Consider the following 24,686-nt stretch of genomic DNA (forward strand, 5'->3'; position numbering starts at 1 on the left):
TCGCAAGATCCCAACTGCTTAGTTCTTCGCAACTCAAGTGGCAAAACTATGCTAAAAGTAATTTCATTTCTCCTGATTTAGAAATATCTCAAATGGCCAAGAGATACTAAGCAGCACATGCTCGGACACAATTCTAATCTTTCCCAATGTTTAAATAGTATTATTTATTTACGGATGTGGGCATTGTTGACTGGGCCAGCGTTTATTGTCCATCCCATTTCGAAGGGTATTTAAGACCATATTGCTATGTATCTGGAATCACGTGTAGGCCAGGCCAAATAAGGATGACAGATTTCCTTTCTGAAAGAGCATGAGTGAACCAAACAGCTTTTTATGGCACTCATTTTGTGGTCATCATTAGACTTTTTTTTTTATAAACTGATTTCAAATTTCACCATCTGCCAACGTTGATTTGAACCTAGGTCTCCATTCTTACCCTGGGTGTCTGGATTACTAATCCAGCGACAATACCACTACCTCCCCATGCTGATATTTACAACTGAGCATTGCACAAGGGTAGACACCTAGTATGCAACACCACCTACACCACTGTCTCCCCATACTGATATTCACAATCAGACATTGCATGTAAGGGCAGGCACCTAAACACCCCCCCGAAGAGTCAACAGCATCATTCAAGATGGGGATGAAGAGGTAGTGTAACAGGCTGTAAACAAAATAAACTGTAAAGTGCTAAGAGGTGAAAGTATTGCTTGGTCCCTTTTAAAAAGCAGTGTTTTGCTGTGTTTAAAAAGTTAAAAATGCAGGTGCATATGGTGCTAGTACACAGGCTGAAACATTGTATCAAAGGCCAAACAGCAGTGTTGCCAAGACAACAGGCTGTTTTTGAATTTTAGTCTAAATTAGGCACTTAGCAACCAGCAACCTATTAGATTTGAAATTGATGTTTTCGTAACCTGAAAACCATTCATATTGTGGGAAATACTGATACGTCATCACAGGTATAAGAGATGGGGGCACAAACTGGAAAAGCACCTGCCACCACTCTCAGATCCAGACACAGATTTGCTGGCTCTCATAGCTGCATTTATGTCTTAAAAGAAAGTCTCGTCTCAATAGCGAAGAGAGCAAAGACAGAAGATGCTGCAAGATGCCAAGCCTGATTGCAATTTAGAGAGCAATTAAAAATTCTATTCTTTTTCTTAACAAGTGGGAATTGTATTTATCTAAACAGCATTCCATTAGAATAGTGCTTATTTGGTTTGTTAATAGTTTAGTTAATCTGTTCACTGTTAGACAATAAAATGTTATTTGTTGATTTTAAACGAGAGTCTCTGGTAATTATTTTTGATTTAACCACAAAAAGTTGCTGAAGAGCAGATTATACTACTTCTCAAACATTTTTAACACGTTATGAGGCAAGCTTTGGGTGGTGGTGTGAGTTCTCAGAGTGGGGAATTAATCTCTGCTTCATAGCACCATGCTAATGTCCATTTGCATATGTGCACGAGGAGTACCAGACTTAAACAGCTCATGAGGAGCAATTATGGAGCGCAGCATCTCAGCCCCTGAAGCTTCGATACAATGAGGGAGCACTGACAAAAAGAAAACAAAATGTTCTGAAAGCAAGTCTAGACAACACTGGTGGTGACCTGAAGGAAAAAAGGATTAAAGGAATATTGGGAAAGGGTGAAACTTGGTTAATGTTTCTGATTTGTTATTGTCACATGTATTAGCATACAGTGAAAGGTATTGCTTCTTGCGCATTATACAGACAAAGCATACCATTCACAGAGAAGGAAAGGAGAGAGTGTAGAATGTAGTATTACAGTCATAACTAGGGAGTCGTGAAAGATCAATATAATGCGAGGTAGGTCCATTCAAAAGTCTAATGGCAGCAGGGATGAAGCTGTTTGAGTCGGTTGGTACGTGGCCTCAGACTTTTGTATCTTTCTCCCCATGGAAGAAGGTGGAAGAGTGTGCATCCAGGGTGCATGGGGTCCTTAATTATGGTGGCTGCTTTGCTGAGGCAGCAGGAAGTGTAAACAGAGTCGATGGATGGAAGGCTAGTTTGTGTAATGGATTGGGCTACATTCAAAGTTTCTTGCGGTCTTGGGAAGCGTACCAGCAACTGTGACACAACCAGAAAGAATTCTCTCTAATAGTGCATTTGTAAAAACTGGAGAGAATCAAAACTGACGTGCAAAATTTCCTTAGTCTTCTGAGAAAGTAGACGCGTTAGTAGGTTCTCTTAACTATACTGTCAGCGTGGGGGGGACCAGGACAAGTTGGCGGTGATCCGGACACCTAAAAACCTGAAACTTTCAACCATTTTTACTTTGTCCCCATTGATGTAGACAGGGGCATGTTCTCCACCATGCTTGCTGAAGTCAAATGCAACCTCCTTCATTTTGTTGACATTGAGGGAGACATTACTGTTGTTGCACGAGTTCACCAGATTCTCTTTCTCATTCCTGTACTCCATCTTGTCACTATTTAAGATTTGACCCACTGCGGTGGTATCATCAGCAAACTTGAAAATCGAGTTGAACGGGAATTTGGCCACATAGTCATAGACAGACAGGGGTGTTGTAGGGGCTGAGAACAAGCCTTGTGAGGCATCAGTGTTGAGGATGATTGTGGAGGAGATGCTGCCTATCCTTACTGATTGTCATCTGCGGGTTCGGAAGTTCAGGATCCAGTTGCAGAGGGAGGTGGTGAGGCCCAGGCCACGGGGTTTGGAGACGGGTTTCGTAGGAATAATGAAGGTTGAGCTGTACTAAATAAATAGGAGTCTGACATAGGTGTCTTTGTTTATCGAGATGTTCGAGGGTTGAGTGCAGGGCCAGGCTGTGGGCCTGTTGCAGCAGTAGGCAAACTGTCGTGGATCCAGGCAGTCTAGGAGGCTAAAATTGATTTGTGCCATGACTAACCTTTCAAAGCACTTCATAATGATGGATGTCAAGCCACCAGACGATAGTCATCAAAAGTATGCTGCCTGGCTTTCCTTTGGAACTGGGATGATGGTTGTCTTCTTGAAGCAGATAGGGACCCCGGACTGGTGTAAAGAGAGGTTGAAGACATGTGGAACTGGGATGATGGTTGTCTTCTTGAAGCAGATAGGGACCCCGGACTGGTGTAAAGAGAGGTTGAAGAAATGTGTGAATACACCCGCCAGCTGATCCGCACAGGATCTAAGTGCATGCTTGGATACCCCATTCAAAATGTGGAGATGCCGGCATCGAACTGGGGTAAACACTTGACTAAGGATCAGAGCCCCGAAAGCTTGTGGCGTTAACTACCAAATAAACCTGTTGGACTTTAACCTGATGTTGTGAAACTTCTTACTGTGTTTACCCCATTCAAGCCAGTTGATTTCCGTGGACTGACCTTCAAGAAGATTGCTCTGACATCTGCAATAGTGACCTCGATATAGGTTCATCCAAGGTTTCCAGGACGTAGGGCGTGCTCAAAACGGGCATAGAACGCATTGAGCTCATCAGGAAGGGGTGCGTTGGAACCAGCGTCTTGAAGCCCGTTACATCTTGCAGACTTTGCCATAGACGGCAGGAGTCCTTGCGGCTAGCCTGGGACGATACTGTCTTTTGGGATCTTTGATGGATCTCATTAGATCCAAAGGATGTGCAGGATGAACACTGACAGGTGGGTGAACTGACCAGATTCTATATCATACTCTGTCATCATCAACACTGGCCCCACGCCCATGTTTTTACAGAATTGGTGGGGACAAAACATAGCAATTTCTTTGGTAGTCTTTTCACTTGTCCAAGCTTGATATCACACAGCAAAGAATTCCAGTACAAGACAGTGCACAGAAAATCAATAACTTATGATTCCTAATTTGCCCAATACATACACCAAATATTTCCAGACAGAGCTCATCGCACCAAGATAAGAGCACTTATTCTTAAAATGTGGATGAAAGGATTTCTTGAAGAAGGCAGGCAGACAAGAGACTGATGGTTTCTGTGTTTTAGTCCCACTTTGTAGATTTGGATGAATTCAGAGGGCAGCAGTTCGCACCTTGGTATCCTTTGAAGGGGAATAGTTGAAGGGTATGAGAAAAAGAGAATCAGGCTGATTCTTAATTTCTGTGTGGTGACCCTGATGAAAAGTACTTGCATACAGGCTGAACAAGAATGGAACAGGCTCAGCTATGATGGGTTACGTGTTGAACCCAATGTCTGCATTCTCAGAAGAACCACCACCACTTGGGCAAAGCAGCAGTTGTTTTGTGTCTCGCGCAAAGGACACTGAAGCACAACATGGTCAAAGAATCCTCAGGAGAAAAACAAGAAAACCTACAAAATATATTAATGAAGTCCCAAATTAAAGCCTTCACTAAAGAAACCTTTCAACTTAAAATTATGCATTTGTGTTCTCTCAAAAACTATACATATGAATTTTAAATATTGAATTCATTCATTCTGGGCAAATAGTTTGCATGAATTTATTTTCAAATGCTACGAGCATGCAATACCCTAAAAATAATTTTAATTTGAGGCATGAATCTTGAATTCCAGTCTTTAGTCATACTTTTAATGTTAGTATGAAAAATAGACTAGATTAAAGGTTTTCGGAGCTTGTCTACTGACTGCTGTCTGGATGACGGGCCATGGGACAAATTTTGCTCAGGATTTTGAGACAAAACTAGACAATATAACATGTTGCATAGATAAAACATTTTCAAATACACAGAAAGAATTGAGAGCCTTACGATTATGTTAAGGATAGATCACAGGTCATGTAAACTGCCAGACGAGGCTGACCCAAGCCTGCAGTCTCAAGTGGAAAGAGACCATGGATTAAAGTTGTTAATAAGTGGTCTTGCCTCCATCCGCAAAACCTTAAACCAGTCCTGTCAGCAAGGGGGCCAAAAATAAATGAGCGCGTCAAAATTAAACAGAATAAAAACACATGGAAATAAAAGTTAAATAACACAGTTCATGGTACATCATCAGAAAAGCACTGCAGCAAAATAATTAAATGCAAAAAGGTTCCCATAATTGCTAAAATGTTTCTTTAAAATTCATCTTCAATTTGCACACTTCTTTTGAACACAGGAACAAGCCATTAAATCACAGCCCATTCTGCCATTCAATTAAAATACAGTTGATTCATGCTTCAACTCCATTTTCTTGCCAATATCCTTTGTTATTTGAGATCACAATTTCCAGTGGACCCTGTCATTCTCCAATAATTCACCAAGTGGTCATTCCTCATGCGGACAGCGAGAAAATGCAGATGATTTAACCGTGGGACCGTGACAGTGAAATCCGGTATGCTTCTCACTAGATCCCTATCTGGACAGCATTCAATGGAGCAATCATGATTACCCTTTCTGTAATCTCATTATAACGCTCCAGCTAACTCTGCACCAAGCACCTTCTTGGTCTGTCGAGATGATTTGCTTTAAACAGGAATCCCAGTCATTTTTAAAAATGTTGCAAGGATGAAAAGCTGCCATTTTAAGATTTTTAACAGGAATTATATACTCACATGTAAAAAGCCCTTGCTTCCCTGCCAATACAAGGGCTATTACAGACATCACTGACTACCTGCCTGTTTCACATAACTGTCTTTTTATGAATAATGAATGAGAGTTTAAGAGAACAGCTTAAAGAAGAAACCCTGAGGCCATAGCTCGCCAGTACACAGCCCTGACCCGCAGCTTACCCGAGTGGCAGAGGCGCTACTTACCCTGATCTCCAGCAGCACTTGGTCTTGTCAGCAGTGGTTTATCAGTTGAAAAGCACTATGTCCCGCAACAAGACAAGATCCCTCTGGTTATATCGTATGACAATGTGTGAACACCAGCAAAAACAACACCCACTGACAACAAACAGCCTTGGAGATATGCCCCCTACTTTCAGCCTTTGAACAGACATTATTCTTTTCTTATTCACAGCATCCTTTCATAATTTCTATAACCTGGCTGCTTTGACTGCTCATTACTCCTGTTCTTACAAGACTACACGAGGGAGGGGTTTTAGACATTCCAAATAGATGCAGCTCAGGGTGAGTTTCTCCAAATACAGGATGGAATTGTCAGTTGCCATTTTCAGTTTCTATCAAGTTGACAAAATTTACAGCAAAGAAACAGGCTATCCGGCACAGATAGTCTGTGAGCTGTAAATGCTACATGTGACACTCTTTCTACTGACCTCATCCTGCCAGCATATCTTTCCTCCCAAATGTATCTATGTGATTCACCACGAACTCTGTGGGAAAGAGTTCCACATTCTCCTGCTCTATGGATAATGGAGATTCTCCTGAATTCCCCCATCGGATTTAGTGATGATACAATCATATCCCCGTTTTAGACACTCTTCTACCTACTGCCTCCAGTACCACCTCAGTTTAGTATCCCAAGTGGAATGGCTGACCAGGTACAAATGTCACACCAGTGCCCAGAATCCATGGTGGTGTCCCTTGTGTGAAAGAGATACAAACATTAATCTGACTCATTACTCGTGCCCTGAATACAGGTTGCAACAGTGGCTCAAAAGAGGTTTCTTCAGATGGTAAACACTCAACATTTGTTAAAAATCAAAATCCTGATTCTTCAAGATGTTGAGACTTCATATTCAAACAATACCAGAGTGAAACAGGGTGCAGTGGGAATGGTAGCAATATATTAATGTTACTGAACCACTCCAGAGGCCTAGACTAATACTCCACGACATGCTTTCAAATCCTGCCACAACACGCATTCAAACCCTACCACGACAGGTGGGAAAATTTAAATTCCATTCATTAATAAATCTGGAATAAACTGCTAACTGCAGTAACTATCATGAGATTAATAAACTTGCACTATTGTCTCTAGGTAAGGATCGTTACATGGTCTGGCTTACAAGCGGCTCCTGAGCCACAGCAAAGTATTTGACTCTTATTCACCCTCTGAAAGCCACCTGGTTCTATTACCTCACCTTAGAAACAAAAAAGGCAAACCCCACTCTTTCAGCCAAAGTTCTCCTCATCAACATTTGGGGATATGCGTAAATGTGGGAGAACTGTACCTCAGACTTAATTCAGGCAACAGCCTGACATTGTCCATTAGGCATGAGTCAGTGAGCTTAACTATATTCAAGGCATCACCATCCTTACGGATGCCCTGTTCTATCAGCAGGACAAATTCAGAAGTGGCAGCACAGTATGTTCAGCTGGGGCAGTGTGGCGCTGGAAGTCTTCAACATTTTGATCAGATCAAACATGAGTAAGAAAGTCTCTTGATTACCAAACCATCTGGTGATGAATTGGTACTCCACCATGTTAAACACCAGTGGACAGAGGTAACGAGTGGCAAGGGTACAGAACTTACCCTGTGAGGCTCATCACCAAAAGTATCTTGACAGCACTATTGCTGGCCAAGCTGGTCACGGTTGCCATGCTGGGCCTGAGGCAATCAACATGACTGGGAAAACCTACTTGAGCTCATCCTCACTAAACGATATGTCACAGATGTGTCTGTTCATGACAGTACGCGTAGGAGTGACCACTGCACAGTCCTTGTGGCGATGAAACCCTAACATCACACTGAAAACATGCTTCACCATGTTTTGTGCCACCATGCTAAATAGGATAGATTCAGATCTAATCCAGCAAATCAAAACTGGCAATTTATGAGGCACTGTGGGCCATCAGCAGCAGCAGATATCCATTCAACCCCAATCTGTACTTCATAGCATATTTCTCACTCAAATATTACCATTAAACCTAGGATCCAACCCTAGTTCAATGAACAGTACAAGAAAGGATACCAGGAGCAGCATCATGCACACCTAACAATGAGGTGTCAACTTAGTAAAGCTAAGTGGAGAATATTCCATTGCATTCCTGACTTGCGCCTTCTAGATGGTTGACAGGCTTTGGGGGAAGTCTCAAACATGGAAAACAGCATGAAATAAACAAAGCCAAGCAATCCCACAATCAACAGAACAGCTTGAAGCTCTGCAGCTCTGCCACTTCTGGACATGAATGTTGGTGGTTAAAGAAACAGAAAGGGGCAGTTCCACATATAGCAATGATGGCAGAATCCAACATGTCCATGCAAAAGACAAAGATGACATTTGAAACCATCTTCAATCAGAAGTGCTACCACTTGGCATACTACTGAAATCCAGGCATCACAGAATCAGCCAATTCAATTTAAGCATGTTTTACAGTGAGTAACTCACCTCCAGACTCCCCCAAAATCTACTTACCATCTACAAGGTACAAGTCAGGAAAGCAATGGAATATTCTCCACTTGCCTGGATGAGTACAGCTCCAACACCACTCAAGCTCAACACCATCCAGGGCAAAGCAGCCAAATGACTGACGACCCACCTAGCACGTTCAACATTCCCTCACTCCACACCTACACAGTGACAGCTGTGTGCACCATCTGCAAGGGGCACTGCAGCAACTCACAAAGACACCCTCGGCAGCACCTTCTGAATTCGCGGCCTCTACCAGGTAGAAGGACAAGGCAACACACATGCACGTGCGCACACTTAGTTCCACTCCAAACCGCATTCTATTCTGACTTCGAAATATATCACTGCTCCTTCATTGTCACTGGGTCAAAATCCTAGGACCCCCTCCTTAATAGCACTGAGTGTGCCTACACAGCAGCGACTCAAAATTGCAGCTGACCATCAACTTCTCAAGGGTAACTAGGGATGGGCAATAAACGCTGGTTGAACCTGCGATGCTCATATCACAACAATGAATTTTTTTAAAAAAGCAACTTGAATGGTGATTATTGTCTGTAGAGTACAGTTTTGCTTGCAGGATTCATCTTTTTGCATTGTCAGAAAGTGTGGCTTGAAGAATCAGTTGAGGATTTAACAAAAGACCCAGACCAGAGCAGCATTGTGTTGCAAGAGAAGCCAACCTTTGGCCCAGACATTAAAGCAGCCTGCCTATTAAAAGAACCTGTGGTAGCAATTTCACCAAGAACTGAAGTTTCCTTAACTACCACCTCAAAAAGATAAACAGGGAAACTCAAAGAATTTGTTGATAGACACAAACTCATGCATTTCCTGAAATGAGATAGAGAATCTGGAGAACTGGTGTGGCGACAATAGTCTCTCCCTCAATGTCAACAAAACGAAGAAGATTGTCATCGGCTTCAGGAAGTGTAGTGTACACAACGGGACAAAGTAGAAAGGGTCAAGAGCTTCAAGTTTTTACGTGTCCAGGTCACCAATAACCTGTCCTAGTCCCCCCCATGCCAACACTATAGTTAAGAAAGCCCACCAATGCCTCTACTTTCTCAGAAGACAAAGGAAATTTGGCATGTCAGCTGCAACTCTCACCAACTTTTACAGATGCACCAAAGAAAGCATTATTTCTGGCTATATCACAACTTGGTATGGCACCTGCTCTGTCCAAGACCACAAGGAACTACAAAAAGTTGTGAACGTAGCCCAATCCATCACGCAAACGTGCCTCCCATCCAATGACACTGTCTACACTTCCCGCTGCCTCGGCAAAGCAGCCAACATAATTAAGGACCCCACCCACCCCAGACACACACACTTCCACCTTCTTCTGTTGAGGAAAAAGATACAAAAGTCTGAGTACTAACTGACTCAAGAACAGCTTCTTCCCTGCTGCCGTCAGACTTTTGAATGGACCTACCTTGAATTAAGTTGATCTTTCTCTAGCTATGACTGTGACATTACATTCTGCACTCTCTCATTTCTTTCTCTATGAACTGTATGCTCTATCATAGCACGCAAGAAATAATACTTTTCACTGTATGCTAATACATGTGACAATAATAAAATCAAAATCAAATCAAGTAGCAAGGTTGTCACTAAAACACTATCTAAATAATGACTGCTCTCTGTAGTGAGCCTGGCCACAAAGACTACACCTCTCCCTCACCTCCACCAACCTCCAATTCAAGGTCCGATTCTCATTTTTCATTCACTCCCCCACCACCCTCCCATGGAAAAATAATCTCCAAAACTCATTTCTACATAAACGTACTTCCTGAATTTATTTTAATCTGGCATCTGATATTCAATCTTATGCCCAAAGAGAACTAAGCCAGATAGAAATTGACTACACCCATGATAGAAACGTGCAAGCCCTTCTCAACGTACACACTATTAACCTTCACCTACAACATCATGAGAATTTGTTGCACAATTTTATAATTGTGTTGCTCATAATGCAAACACAGTGAAGCAGCAAGCTGGAAATAAAATGCATACAGATCATAAGAAAGGAATAAGAAGGATGAAAATTAAGTACCAGATTAGATTAACTACTAACATCAAAAGGGCAAAACATCAAAACCCCTTTTGAAAATGAACACAGCAAAAAGGAACGGTGATCTTTATTAGGAATAAAGCAGATCTTGAGGAGGCAAAGAGCATGCTCGATGTGAATCTTTTGCGTCTGTCTTTACTGGAAATGATGCTGTTCACATGACATGACAGGAGGAAGCATGAGTAATATAGGATAAAAATGAATGGAGGATGTAGTAAAAAGGCTAGGAGTCCTCAAAAGTAGAAAAGTTACCCAGATGGAACATATTGTAATTTGCTAAGGATAGATACTGCAATGGCTCCGAAAACAATATTCTCATCCTCCCAGTATATCCAGAAGCTGAGAGGGATACCACTTTCACTCCCATTTTAAAAAGATAAGATGGGGATTAAACTAGGAATCTACAGGCAGCCAGCCAAACATCAGTGGTGGGGAAAACTTACAAGCTACAACCCAATAACAGGTTAACTGCCATTTCCAAATGTATGGGCCCCAGTCAGCATAGATTTCTTAAAAGGCAAAGTGTGCACTAATAATGCGTCAAAAATTTTAATGATATAATGGAATGAGTGGATGAGGGTAGAACAATCAATGTTGCACGTATGGACTTTCAAAAAGGTGTTTGACAAAATTACAATCCATGGGGTGAAAGGTGCAGCGAGAGCAACACTAAGAGATAGAAAGCAGCAAGAAAAGGCAAACAGTTGTTTTACAGACCAGAAGGAAACATACACTGATGTTCCCCAAGGTCGATATTTGGCCCACTGCTCTTTTCGATATTTACTAATGACCTGAATGTGGGTGCACTGGAAATAATTTCTAAGTTTTCTGACAATACAAAACTTGGAAAGGTAGTAAATAATGAGGATGGTAACAAACTTGGAGGACAGAGATTAGTGAACTGGGCAGAAATTTAATACAGAGAAGTGCATATATTTTGGTAGGAAGGATGAAAAACGGCAGGGTTAATTAAATGGTATAATTTTGAATAGGGTGAACTTAGAAACCTAGGGTGCTTGTACAAAAATCCTAGTCGTAAGACTTATAAAAAAAATCATACAGCAGCCTTGGCTATATTAGTAGAGATGGCATAAAAACACAAAGTTATGCTTTTACAAATCACTGGTTAGGCCTCAGTTGAAGTATAATGTTCAATTCTTGGCACCATAGCTTAAGAAGGATGGCAAAGCCTCGCACAGGAAGGAGAATAGATTTTCTAGCTATATGCAGAGATTGTAGAAGCTAATGCTGTCCTGCACAGATCAGAATGAGTTCAGAAGACATTTGATATCATGAATCATTCTGAAGCCGTAAATAAAGAAACCATGTGCAGTGGCAGAAGGGTTAATAACTGGAAGACACAGGTTGAAGTCAACTGCTGAATCACGAGGAAACTTTTTTAGCCCTCATATCCAGCTTTTGTGATGAGAATCAAGAGGACAGCTCCATGCCCATCTCCTCAGTGATTGAAGTGGCTTTTTGTTATTTGAGATCAGTATGTGACAGTTCTGCTTTTATCTCATGCCCAGACGCAAGGATTTTACAATGAGGAAAACTGCTCATGAACAACAAAGTTAATTAGGGGAGACCAAGATCAGCTAACCACACCCAGGTACCAACTGAACCTTATGACATAGGTGGAATTAATTTACAATATAACACAAATGTGTTATTTTAAACATGTTTTGCAGGGACATACAAGTAATGCCATCTTACATTTATCTGTTTATGTCAATGAAGGATGTGGTGTCAGGAGACGAAATGCAAGTATGTTATGGTATCTAATTTCAAGGTGCAAAGTGCTTGTTGGGAAGAGGATCAGGCTGTTAATCCATTAGCAGCGGTCACACTACAAAACATGCACAATTAACAAAATAATCTTTCCTGATTCTTTCTTACAGCTTCCAAGTTAACAGAAGGGGATCTGGAATTGGAGCATGTGGATAAGTACTGTTCTCAAAAAGCAAACTGGTAACATATCTGGCTTGTATTTTTATTAAAAAATCGCCAAATTATAATTTCCCTTTCTAAACTTTGTCATCTCTGAATGTTTCAGATCTTTGCATTTGTTTCCAGTTTACTTCTCAAATGGAAGTTTACTTCCATTTCACTGAATGTCAGCCTCATCATGTGTAAGCAGAGTAATACTAGATTTTACAAATATACAGAGTATTAAAGCAAGGTCCATACCTGCCTGCACCCAATACCCTCCCACCTATGTACTTGCTGGCAACTACATTCTCTTCATTTATTTTTGATATACCTTCCTCCTCTCATGACTGGATAGCAATCAGGGAAAATAACTCATTCTCTGTGCCCTGAACTCAGGTGGACAGTAATTCCTTTCATGTTGTTCTGGCTAACATGACACTGAAATCCAGTCCATTACCGAAACCTTGGAGGAGACTGATCTAAAACTGAAAATGCTGGAAAATCTCAGTAGGTCTGACAGCATCTGTGGAGAGAGCATAGGAGCCAATGTTTCAAGTCAGAATGATCCTTCATCAGAGCTCCTTTTTTTGATCTATCAGGTTTAGAGCTAATCTAAAAATAAAACCATCAAAATGCCCTTTCTAAATAAAAGCAAATTACCATGGATGCTGGAATGTGAAACCAAAAGAAAAAATGCTGGAAAATCTCAGGAGGTCTGGCAGCATCTGTAAGAAGAGAAAAGAGCTGATGTTTTGAGGCCAGGTGACCTTTTCTAACAACTTGGCAGTAACTGTGCCTCTGGCTCAAGAAGTTCTAGCCCTCAAATACATGATGTTGGCTGTCTACCAAAGCAGTATTTGTAGGAGTCTGCACTGTCAGAGATGCGAGTCCCTCCAGTATGTTCCACTGTTCTGTTAGGATAGCCTCACTGTGTTTTCCAGAACGTTCCATCTAATTTTGAACACCAACTAAATACACCATCCTCATAGATATATATTAAATCAAGGTGCAGGTTGACCAGGTAGGCTTTGAAAATCTTACGTCATTGTTTACTGAAGCAAGTTCTCTCTTTGTTGTGGCCAATGCGTCCCTCAACCAACATTTCAAAAACATAACTGTTCCTATATCTCACTGATATTTGTCAGTCATTGCTTGCATAAAATGGCTGTTTCATCTGCCCATGCAACATTATACATTATACAAAACACTTGGAGGCAGAGACAAGTGAAGATGCAACAATGCAAGTACCACTCTATTCTTAACTGCAGAGCCATGCTTTTCCTAATTCCAGATGCAGTCTCCCTTCCTCTCAAAATGCCTTCTTGCCCAACTGATGAGAAGCAATTCACATCCTACTACTGCTCCAAATTTCACACCAAATTCTAGTGTTTCAGCAGAAAGACAGAAGCAGGAATTTTGTTGATACAGTCCCGTCCAACAAGGCAAACATGGCAGGCATAGTTAGCCAAGAGATCAGTAAAATTACCATTTGCACCAGTAAAAGAATATTTGTAAAATACCAACAGTAGCTTGGAAGTGATTCAGAATTGTGCAACAGGATTCATTAACTAAAAAGTGCAGCTAAAGTCCAGTCGACTAGACTCAGCTCGCACTTGGATGGAGAATATCTTGAACAATAATTAAATCATGAAACCTCATTCTCTTCAGTTTTTTTGCAGAACGTTCCTCCTCTCATGCCCTGAAGACACAGAATAGGGTTGTTCCAAAGATTCTGGTTGAAAGTAATTGAGTCTCTTGGGTACAAAATAGATTAAGAAAGACCCTTCATCAATTACATGGAAGACTATTCAAGCCCCCTGGACTACTGGTCAATAAAATCAAGAACTTTAAGTAGCAAGTTTATGAGGCATGGATGGCACAGTGGTGAGCACTGCCACCTCTCTGCGCCACGGACCAGGGTTCAATTCCAGCTTTGGGTGACTGTGCAGAGTTTGCACACGCTCCCCATCTGTGTGGGTTTCCTCCAAGTGCTCCAGTTTCTTCCCATAGTCCAAAGATGTGCAGGTTAGGTGGATTGGCCATGCTAAATTGCCCCTTAGCATCAGGGGTACTAGCAGGGTTAAATACATGTGGGTATGGAGATAGGCCAGGGTAGGATGGTTATTGGTGCAGGTTTGATGGGCCAAAGTCTGCTCCTTCTTCACGGAGGGATTCTAAGTTTTAACAGTGGACTCTCCTTAAGTAGGTTACTAGATAGGCCAGCTTCACCTCTGTGTGTATATGTGAAAATATCCTCACTCTCACACTGTAAACCTTGATGGTTCTGTATATGTGAAGGACACCATCAATGTCCCTTATTATTTAAAACTCAGCACAGATCTGGAATCAAACCTGGGATGTTTAAGATAAATTTAAGTCATGGGTAGATAGGTAATTCTGATAGGGAAATTAAGGGGAGAAAGCGGGAAAGTGGAACTAATCCACTTCAGATCAGCCATGATCTTATTGAATGGCAGGGCAGACTCGAAGGGCTAGATGGCCTACTCCTATTTCTAATGTTCATGTCACTTCAGCTACATCTTATACCTTCATACTACACATTAGGGGATTAAAAGTTCAAAAAATGCAAGTGACCATGCCAACAAAATTAATACAAATGAACAATCAGTGGAAAATTAAATCGTATACTCATAGGAAACAGAGGTTTTGTTTTAAGCAGAGAGCAGACCAGCATAGTATTTGACAAGTCATTCAGCCCATTAACTCTTTAAAAAAAGATCTATTTGAGCCCCATCTCCCTATCCTTTCCCCATGCATGTGTGAATCAGTTATCCAAATCCCCATCAAAAATTACTATGGCATTACCATTTCTGACAAACCTACCAGGTCCCTAGACGGAGAGGAAAATAATCTTCTTTTGACAAAGACCACGACCAAGCATTGAACTTTCCACAAAGAAAAATGGCTTGCACTTGTATAGTGTTTTTCATGGTCACTTGCCATCTCAATGTGCTTTACAACCAATGAAGTACTACTGATAGGTGGTCATACAAATTTGTAGGTCTCTAGCCTGCTCAGCATTCAATAAAGTCACGGTTGTGGCCTCTACTTTCCTCTCTACCAACACCCTCTAACCCCCTTGTTAGTCAAGCATATAAACAGACAGCCTTTAAAAATCTTCAAAGACCTTGCCTCCATTACTCTCTGGTGAGGAGAATTCTACAAACTAACGGACCATCTGACAGAAAAATCCTCTTCATCTGTCTTAAAGGCCAGCCCCTTATTTTTAACTATGTTCCTAGTTCTAGGCGCTCCTGCAAAAGGGAAATATTCCCTCAGGATCCTAGATGCTTCAATACGATCATCTCTCAGTCTTCTAAATTCCACTGGATATAGGCTGAACCGATCCTCAAAGTAAGTCCTACATGGAATCATAGAATCCCTAGTGTAAAAGGAAGCCATTCAGCCCATAGAGTCTGATTTGATTTAACAGAGCACCTTACCAAGGTCCACCCCAGCCCTATCCCTTAACACAATGGGTGCAGGAAAGGCATGTGCTGGTTAGGAGGAAGGATGGGAAAGGTAGGATTAGAGAGCCGTGGATTACTAGAGATATAGAAGACCTGGTTAGGAAGAAACGAGAGGCGTATGTCAGGTCTAAGCAGCTGGGAACGGAGAGAGCGTTGGAGGAGTACAGAGAGAGTAGGAGGGATCTCAAAAGGGGAGTTAGGAGGGCAAAAAGGGGGCATGAAATGGCTTTGGCAGGTAGGATTAAGGAAAATCCAAAGGCGTTTTACTCCTATGTTAGGAGCAAAAGGGTGGCTAGGGGAAAAAAATCGGTCCTCTCAGGGACAGACGAGGGGAATTGTGCTTAGAGTCTGAGGGAATGTGGGAGATCCTGAATGAATACTTTGCATCGTTATTCACGAAGGAGAGGGGCTTGATGTCTGGTATGGTGATTGAGGGAGCAGTAGACCAATTGAAAGATCTATCGATTAAGAGGGAAGTAGTGTTAGGGCTTTTAGGTAGCATTAAAACTGATAAATCTCCGGGGCCCGATGGCATTTATCCTAGGCTTCTTAGGGAGGCGAGAGATGAGATTGCTGGGCCTCTGATGCAAATCTTTGTCTCTTCTTTGGACACAGGTGAGGCCCCAAAGGACTGGAGGATAGCGAACGTGGTACCGTTGTTTAAAAAGGGTAGGAGGGATAACCCGGGTAACTATAGGCCGGTGAGTTTGACGTCAGTAGTAGGCAAGTTGATGGAGAGGATTCTTAGGGATAGGATGTATGAGCACTTAAGAGCGTTGCGATCTAATTAAGGATACGCAGCATGGCTTTGTAAAGGGGAAGTCTTGCCTCACGAATCTGGTAGAATTTTTTGAGGAGGTGATAAAAACGGTCGACGAAGGACGAGCCGTTGATGTCGTCTATATGGATTGCAGTAAGGCATTTGACAAAGTCCCTCATGGTAGGTTGGTAGAAAAGATTAAGGCTCATGGGATACGTGGCCAGGTATCTAGATGGGTTGAGAACTGGCTTGCAAAGAGGAGACAGTAGTAGTGGAGGGGTCCTTTTCTAGCTGGAGGTCCGTCACTAGTGGTGTGCCGCAGGGCTCAGTACTGGGACCTCTTCTCTTTGTACTGTATATAAATGACTTGGAAGAGGGAGTAAGTGGTGTGATCAGCAAATTTGCTGATGACACCAAGATGGCTGGATTGGCAGGCAGTGAGGAGCAGTGTCTGGCAATACAACAGGATATTGATAGGCTGGTATATTGGGCAGATATATGGCAAATGGAGTTTAATCCGGATAAGTGTGAGGTGATGCATTTTGGCCGGAATAATGTGGGGGGGGAGTTATATGATAAAGGGTAAGCCCATAAGGAGTATAGAATCGCAGCGAGACCTGGGGGTGCAAGTGCACAAGTCTTTGAAGGTGGCAGTACAAGTGGAGAAGGTTGTGAAGAAAGCCTATGGTATGTTAGCCTTTATAGGAAGGGGTATAGAATATAAGAGCTGGAGTCTAATGTTAATGTTGTATAGAACGTTGGTTAGGCCGCATTTAGATACCGCGTCCAGTTCTGGTCACCTTACTACCGGAAGGACGTGGAGACTCTGGAGAGAGAGCAGAGGAGGTTTACCAGGATGTTGCCTGGTATGGAAGGACTGGCTTATGAGGAAAGGTTGAACAAATTGGGGCTCTTTTCCCCTGAAAGATGGCGACTGAGGGGGGATCTAATAGAGGTATATAAGATTATGAAGGGTATAGATAGAGTAAACAGAGGTAAGCTATTTCCTATGATAGAGGGACACAGTACGAGGGGCCATGGGCTTAAGGTGGGGGGGGGGGGTGTGGAGGTATACCACAGGTATTAGAGGGAGGTTTTTCCACACAGAGGGTAGCGGGGGTATGGAATGCTCTGCCAAGTAAGGTGGTGGAGGCAAGCACGCTAGAGTTGTTTAAGAGTAACTTAGACAGGCATATGAGTGGGTTGGAGATGGGTGGATATAGAAGATTGTTTTAAATAAGTTTCATTAGTATTGGGGCGTCCCTGGTAAGGTAAATGGATATGGTGTGATAACGTTTTTTCTCTTTTCATTCACAGGTTTTAAGTCAGTCCACCTTGTTGTCCAACCAGGGGCATACACGCAATGGGTCATACTTAGGCTGCTCTTGGTTGTTCAAGATTGGCCTAGTCCTTCATGTCATTAGTGTGTGCTTAAACTGGACCAGATGCTGGGCAAGACAACAGCTCAGTGACTATCACTGTTTGCTGTGCAGACACATGGATTTGGGCCAGTGTCTGTGGGAGTTTGCGCATTCTCCCCATGCTTGCGTGGGTTTTCTCCGGATGCTCCGGTTTCCTCCCACACCCCAAAAATGTGCTATTAGGCTGACTGGCAGTAATAAATTGTCTCTAAGTTAGCTTCCCTCAATGTGGATTGCCATAAAACAATAGTCATTGTGGGGAGGGGGGGGGAGACACTGGTAGTGTTAAAATGGCAGCATGGGCTCGTTGGGCCTATTTCCCAGGCTGTTTTTGTTCTTTGTTAACACCACGTATTTACTCTGCTAATCCTCTAAACATCTTGGGACACTAGGGGCCAATCTAGTATAGCCAATCCAGCTAACCTGCACATTACTGGACTGTGGGAGGAAACCAGAGCACCCAGAGGAAACCCACACTGACATGGGGAGAACATGCAGATTCCACACAGTCACCCAAGACCAGAATTGAAGCTGGGTCTCTAGTGCTGAGGCAGCACTGCTAACCAGCGCCACCATGTCACACATCCCAGAAACCAGACCGTTGAACCTGCTCTGAACTACTTCTAATTAGAATTATATTCTTTATTAAATAAGAAAACTGTACACAATACTACAGTTCTCATATACACCCTGTACAACAATATCAAAACAACCCAAATTTTATATTCCGTTCCTCTTGCAATAAACAACAATGTTCCTTTTGTCTTTATAATCACTTGCAAACAAAACTTTTGTAATTCATGTACCAGGACACCCAAATCCCTCTGTACCTCAGAATTCTACAACCTCCTCACATTTTCCCATATTATACTCCATCTGCCAATTTTTAGCAGACTCCTTATGTCCTCTCCAATATTCAGTCTCTACCTAGGTTTCTCACAATCACAAATCCACAGCAATTGGACATTGCAGCCACTTACGCCAAAGAGCAAGGTCAATGGGAGAAATGCACCTCGACAACCAGCTGCGTAAGGATTCAAAAACTGAAATCAGCCGACAGCACATCCATTTAAGGTCTTTTGAAGTAAAATGTCAATTTGCACAGCAAGACCCCACTAAGCAACAAGAGTCAGATAATCTGTTTGAGTTAAAAGTTGAAAGAAAATATGAACCAGGATGATAGAATTTCTTCCCTGTTCAAATAGTGCCAAGGGATATTTCACACCCACTTAACAGGTCCAGTGAGGATTTAGTTTAATATCACATTCAATGATGACGCTTCCTACAGTACTGAACAATACTCAAGTCTCTGGACTGGGACTTGCACCCACAGCCTTCTGACTCAGATGGCAGCGATACCAACTGAGAGAAGTCTGGGTGGAAAGCCCGGATGTATTTACAAAGCACTTGTGAACCAGCTGTAGAGGGAGAAGCTCAAGGACATCTAAACCAACTATACGATCAGAATATCCTGCCTGCAGCGTGACTGCTTTTCACAGAGTTCAGAGATTTAGTACATAGGATTTTACTCAGATTAATGAAGACAAAAGAAACTGGAAGGAAAGGGAGAAAGTTTACTGTCTCAGTCATTGTAGATTTGTAGATTTATGTTTGACAAGGATATGGAGCCAAGGGGAAATGAGAGGCACAAATCTTCCATGATCTAATTGAATGGAGTGCTGAGTGGCCTTCTCCTGCAGGAGCATTTCAATTTCAAAACAATTTTAGTGTCACCCAGATGCACACTACCATAAGATCAACACACTTACAAAACACGATGGTGGGGGACAGATGGACTAAAAGCACCATTTTAACTTCTAACCAGACAAATCTAGGTATAAGATTAGCAACACTCATTCTTTCAGCCAGATATATTTAAACACAGGAGACTTGTGAAAAACTGAACATCCCACAGTGCTAACAGATATAGCATGCCTCTCTCCATTTAACTGTTAAAGGACTCTGTAGATATCTTCCCAAAAATTCAGCAATAAGCTACAAAAAGTAAGCAATATCAGAAAAGTCAACATTTGGGGCCACTAACTCAGTCAGTAATAAATTCAATACAGAATTCAGGAGAAATGTCTTTACCCAGAGAGTGGTGAGAATGGGGAACTCACTATCACAGAGTGGTTAAGGTGCATAACACAGACACATTTAAGCAGAAGCTAAATAAGTACAGAGGAGAAAGCGATAGAATATGCTGATCGGGTGAAGTGAGACACATGAAGCAACAAATCGATTGGGCTGTACTGTAAAACTCTGCAAAATGGGTTGTGTTGGGCACTGCTAGGCAACAGTGGTGGGTTCAAATAAACTAAAAAAGAAGTCCATCACATATTGAAGCATGGCTTAAGACTCCAAAGAGATTCACAGGAGTACTGTCAAACCACATAAGGAGCTATTAGGACAGATGAACAAAAAAAAACTTGGCTTAAAGTGGGGTAGCAAGATTTATGGAGGGAATTTCAGAGGCTGGGGTCCAAAAAGCCAAAGATAGAGCAGCTCTGCCGCTGGTGAAGTGATTAAACTCAGCAGGCCAGAGACAGAAACATAGAACAGTATAGCACAGTACAGGCCCTTCGGCCCACAATGTTGTGCCAAGCTATGTCATAAGAACATACCAAACCCAAGATCAAGTTATCCCACTCCCTATCATTTTGGTGTAGTCCATGTGCCTATCCAATAACCGCTTGAAAGTTCCTAAAGTGTCTGACTCCACTCTCACAGCAGGCAATGTATTCCACACCCCAACCACTCAGTGAAGAATCTACCTCAGACATCCCTCCTGTATCTCCCACCACGAGCCTTATAATTATGCCCCCTAGTAACTGCTACATCCACCTGAGGAAACAGTCTCTGAATGTCCACTCTATCTATCCCCCTCATCATCTTATAAACTTCTATTAAATCACCCCTCATCCTCCTCCACTCTAAAGAGAAAAGCCCCAGCTCCCTCAACCTTTCCTCATAAGACCTACCCTCCAAATCAGGCAGCATCCTGGTAAATCTCCTCTGCACTCTCTCTAATGCTTCCACATCCTTCTTATAGTGAGGTGACCAGAACTGAGTACAATATTCCAAATGTGGTCACACCAAGGTCCGGTATAGTTGCAGCAGAACCCCACGATGCAAACTCAAAACCCCCTGTTAATAAAGGCTAACACACTATAAGCCTTCTTCACGGCTCCATCCACTTGAGTGGCAACCTTCAGAGATCTGTGGATATGAACCCCAAGATCTCTTTGTTCCTCCACATTCCTCAGAACCCTGCCATTGACCCCGTAATCCGCATTCAAGTTTGTCCTACCAAGATAGGGAGTGGCCCTGAAGGAATCTGAAAATGAATGTGAGAAATTTTAAACCAAAGGCAGCATTTTTTAAGCAGGATGCAATACAAACGTTGATCGATGAGCACGAAAGAACAGGATTTGGTGGGAGTTCAGACATGCGCAGAAGGGTTTTGAATAACCTCCATGGGAAGTGAGAGTTGGAATAATCAAATTCAGAAATAACAAAGGCGTGGATAAGGTTTTTGGCAACAGATGAACGAAGGCAGGATTGGAGTTGAGCAGTATCACATAGGTGAAACTAAGCAGTATTAGAGTCTAGATATGCAGTCAGAAACACATCTCAGCACCAAATATGACACAAACATTGATTGCCCAAGAGCAGGAGGAAGTCGGTGGCTAGGGAACAGCGTTTATGGAGTTGGGGATCACAGAACAGCTTCGTTCTTCTCAATATTTAGTTGGAAGTTAATTTTTGCTCATCAGTATTGGATGCTGGACAGCAATGTGACAACTGGAGGTGCTTAGGGAGTGAGGTCAAGATGGTTGTTATCAGCCTACTTGAGGAAAGCAATGCTGAATTTTTGGGTGTTGTCACTGAGGGACAGTTTGTAGGTGAGAAAAGGCAGTGCAAAAAAGAATCTAAATATAACAAGCAGTGGCATATCTCACATGAATTAACAAACTAGGTGCCACCCTTGTATGGTATGGTTTAGCACAGGAAATTGCTTACTGATAAGCTTTTAATTGCTCCATTTATTATTTGCCTCCTCTTTTGGTGTTGAGGAAGTGCTTCGTGACCATGAACTACATTGTTTTCCTTGTGACAAACCTGTCAATGTTAGAGGTAAATTCACAATCCTGGATTCTAGCAGCTTAATCACACTCTGGTTCTCAGGGATACATACACATCAAAGGCTTTCACAACAAATTTCAATTCCATCCTATCCAAGTACTCACAGCGGCCTGTCAAAGACCAGAATACAAACCCCTGCTTATTGCCCCGCTCCCATCCCATTCTTATCCAAGGCCTGAAAACTTAATTATACTTTTTTTTTCCACCAGTTTGACAGACAAACTATGAGTCAGTATCAAACAACACTTCACAGAAAGGAGCAATCTCTTTGAATTAAAAGCCTAGCAGGTCACTCTCTACCACAACCAATATTGGCATTGAAAGATTCCTTATTCCCTCACTACAACTATATGACAACATTCTTACTTAAGTCATCATTGACAGCCACTTAAAATAAAAGCAATAATTGCAGAGTAACACAAGACACAATAAGCAGCACAACGAGCACTTATTTTTTGAAGTTGAGGATTTGTGTCAGTAACATTATGTCCAAGGGTGGATTGTGTACTAACCCTCTGGATATTTTCAAGGAAGAGCTGGACTACTTCCTGACTTGGGCAGCCTAGCAAATATCTTTCCCTGTAACATCTGATCCCTTTGACTTCAGCGGCTCCTTTCCAATTTTCCGAGGGAATGGGAGAAGACATTTCCAGAGTAATTATTTTCCTTTAGTTTTGCCTCTCACAAGAGAAGCAAAATGTTAGAATGTTACAGTCATACTGAGATGTGGAACTGGCTTCACAGAACTGCTGCTCTTTCCTTGTCCATTAACTTATGTGGCCCCTAAACATAACACAGCTTTACAATGTTCAACAGAGCTTGTTCAAAATGAGATTGAAAATGGAAGCCACGAATTTCAGGCAACTACATGACGTTACAGCCTACCACTCCTGCCTCTCAAACAAGTCACCCTAAACTGCCCCATTACAACATTTATCCAAACTGTTGTTCTTTTGCTATCTGATATCACAAGCTAAAATGATAATAACTTGAGATAACAGGAACTTCAAACAAACTTTAAAGTGTTTTCCTACATCCTTGCTGCTCATTGTGCCCCTTCCTGTACCCTTGTCCCTTCCTGCACACCCACTGAACCCACTGCAACTTCCTACACCCCCACCCAGCTCCTCGCCATGTTCCCTACCTGTACACAAGCAATACCGAACCCCTGCCCATATACCTCCCACAGCCAGCCCCCACCCCATCCCCCACACCCAACTCCTGCCCATACCTCCCCCTCACCCAGCCTGTATCTGTGCCCCCCCCAACCCACCCCATTCTGACCCGTCATAGAATCACTGAAACCCTACAGTGCCGGAGGCCATTTGCTCATCAAGCCTGCACTGAAACAATCCCACCTTGGCCCCATCCCTACAACCTCTCGTATTTACTCCTGCGCATCTCGGGACAATTTAGCACGACCAATGTACCTAATCCGCACATCTTTGGAGTGTGGGAGGAAACCGGAGCACCCGGAGGAAACTCACGCAGACACAGCGAGAAAGTGCAAACTCCACACAATGACCCAAGTCAGGAATTAAACCTGGGTTTCAGGAGCTATGAAGCAGTAGTGCTAACCACTGTGTCACTGGGCTACCCTCTTCCCATGCCACCCCTCGCCCATCCTATGCCTATACAGTCCCCACCCATTCCCCCCCAGCCCTACATCCTACCCCCTTCTCCCCCCACAAGTCTGAATACAGCAGTTGATTTGAAGGAGCGGCTTTCGGCGCTCCTACCAACACTGCAGTCTTTGCCGGCCCCCCCCGATCTCCCCAGCGCTTAATGGGAAGCGGGCTCTCCCGCCCCGCCCCGTGTTCCGGGGCTTCACTCACCATCAGTTCGATAGTTTTATCCTCGATCACGGACTCCGCCTCCATATCGATCACAGTCAGGGTGAATATGTTGCTCTCTCCCCCCCCACCCCCGCCCCCCGGGCCCGCTCCTTCGCTCTCGGCCTCACTTTCCCCCCGGGCCCGCTCTCGTCCTTCCTCCTCACTCACTCTCCCCTGGGCCCGCTCTCTCTTCCCTCTCTCCCCGGGCCCGCTCTCCCTCGCTCTCGGCCTCTCTCTCCTCCCTCGCTCTCGCCTCAATCACTCTGTGTCTCCCCCCGGGCCTGGGCCCCGGCCCCGATCCAAACCCAGACCGACACCAGCGTTTGACGTAAGCACGCTGCGCGCAGATCCAACCCTTTATTGTGACGTCACACGTTCGGAAACTGTGACGTGCGAATGAGCCCTGGCCCCTCCTCCCAGACCCCGTCCATTGTTTAGCCACGCCCACTCCGTTTAGGACACGCCCACTCCCAGCAGACCCGCCCACTCACATCAACCCCGCCCACTCACACAGGCCCGCCCACTCCGCCCCCCGCCCTAGGTTCCGCCTATTCCCACGTGACTTCACCCCCCCACTGGCCATCCGGCGTCGTTGATCACGTGCATTCCAGCAACAAATGAACACATACTTTGAGGAGGAACAGGGCATTTAGGTGTTGGAACCTGTTTCTCCTTTTTGATAACTTTGCCTGCATTATACCAATAACTAAAGCCCAGAAGTATTTATCTATGTGTAAAGTGATTTGGGACGTGGGGAAAGGTGCTGTATAAATGTGGGCTTTGTCTTTCGTTTCAGCTGCATACAATTAGCAGAATGTAGCAATGGTGAAATTGGAGTCCCAATACTGAG

The 24,686-nt window shown here is 43.1% G+C and overlaps 1 protein-coding gene across 2 annotated transcripts in view; it reads right to left on the minus strand.

Annotated features, from left to right (window-relative positions):
• Positions 1–24,152, minus strand: part of LOC145351961 (F-box/WD repeat-containing protein 11) — a 193,331-nt gene extending 169,179 nt beyond the window's left edge. For both annotated transcript variants that reach the window (XM_080201796.1, XM_080201795.1), the window contains exon 1: positions 23,837–24,152. In XM_080201796.1, coding sequence (XP_080057922.1) covers positions 23,837–23,881 — 45 coding nt within the window. In that variant the 5' untranslated portion in view covers positions 23,882–24,152. The remainder of the gene's footprint in view (positions 1–23,836) is intronic.
• Positions 24,153–24,686: the final 534 nt, after the last annotated feature.

Source organism: Carcharhinus amblyrhynchos, chromosome 13 (genome assembly GCF_965287045.1).
Source record: "Carcharhinus amblyrhynchos chromosome 13, sCarAmb.v2.hapA, whole genome shotgun sequence".
Taxonomy (NCBI): domain Eukaryota; kingdom Metazoa; phylum Chordata; class Chondrichthyes; order Carcharhiniformes; family Carcharhinidae; genus Carcharhinus; species Carcharhinus amblyrhynchos.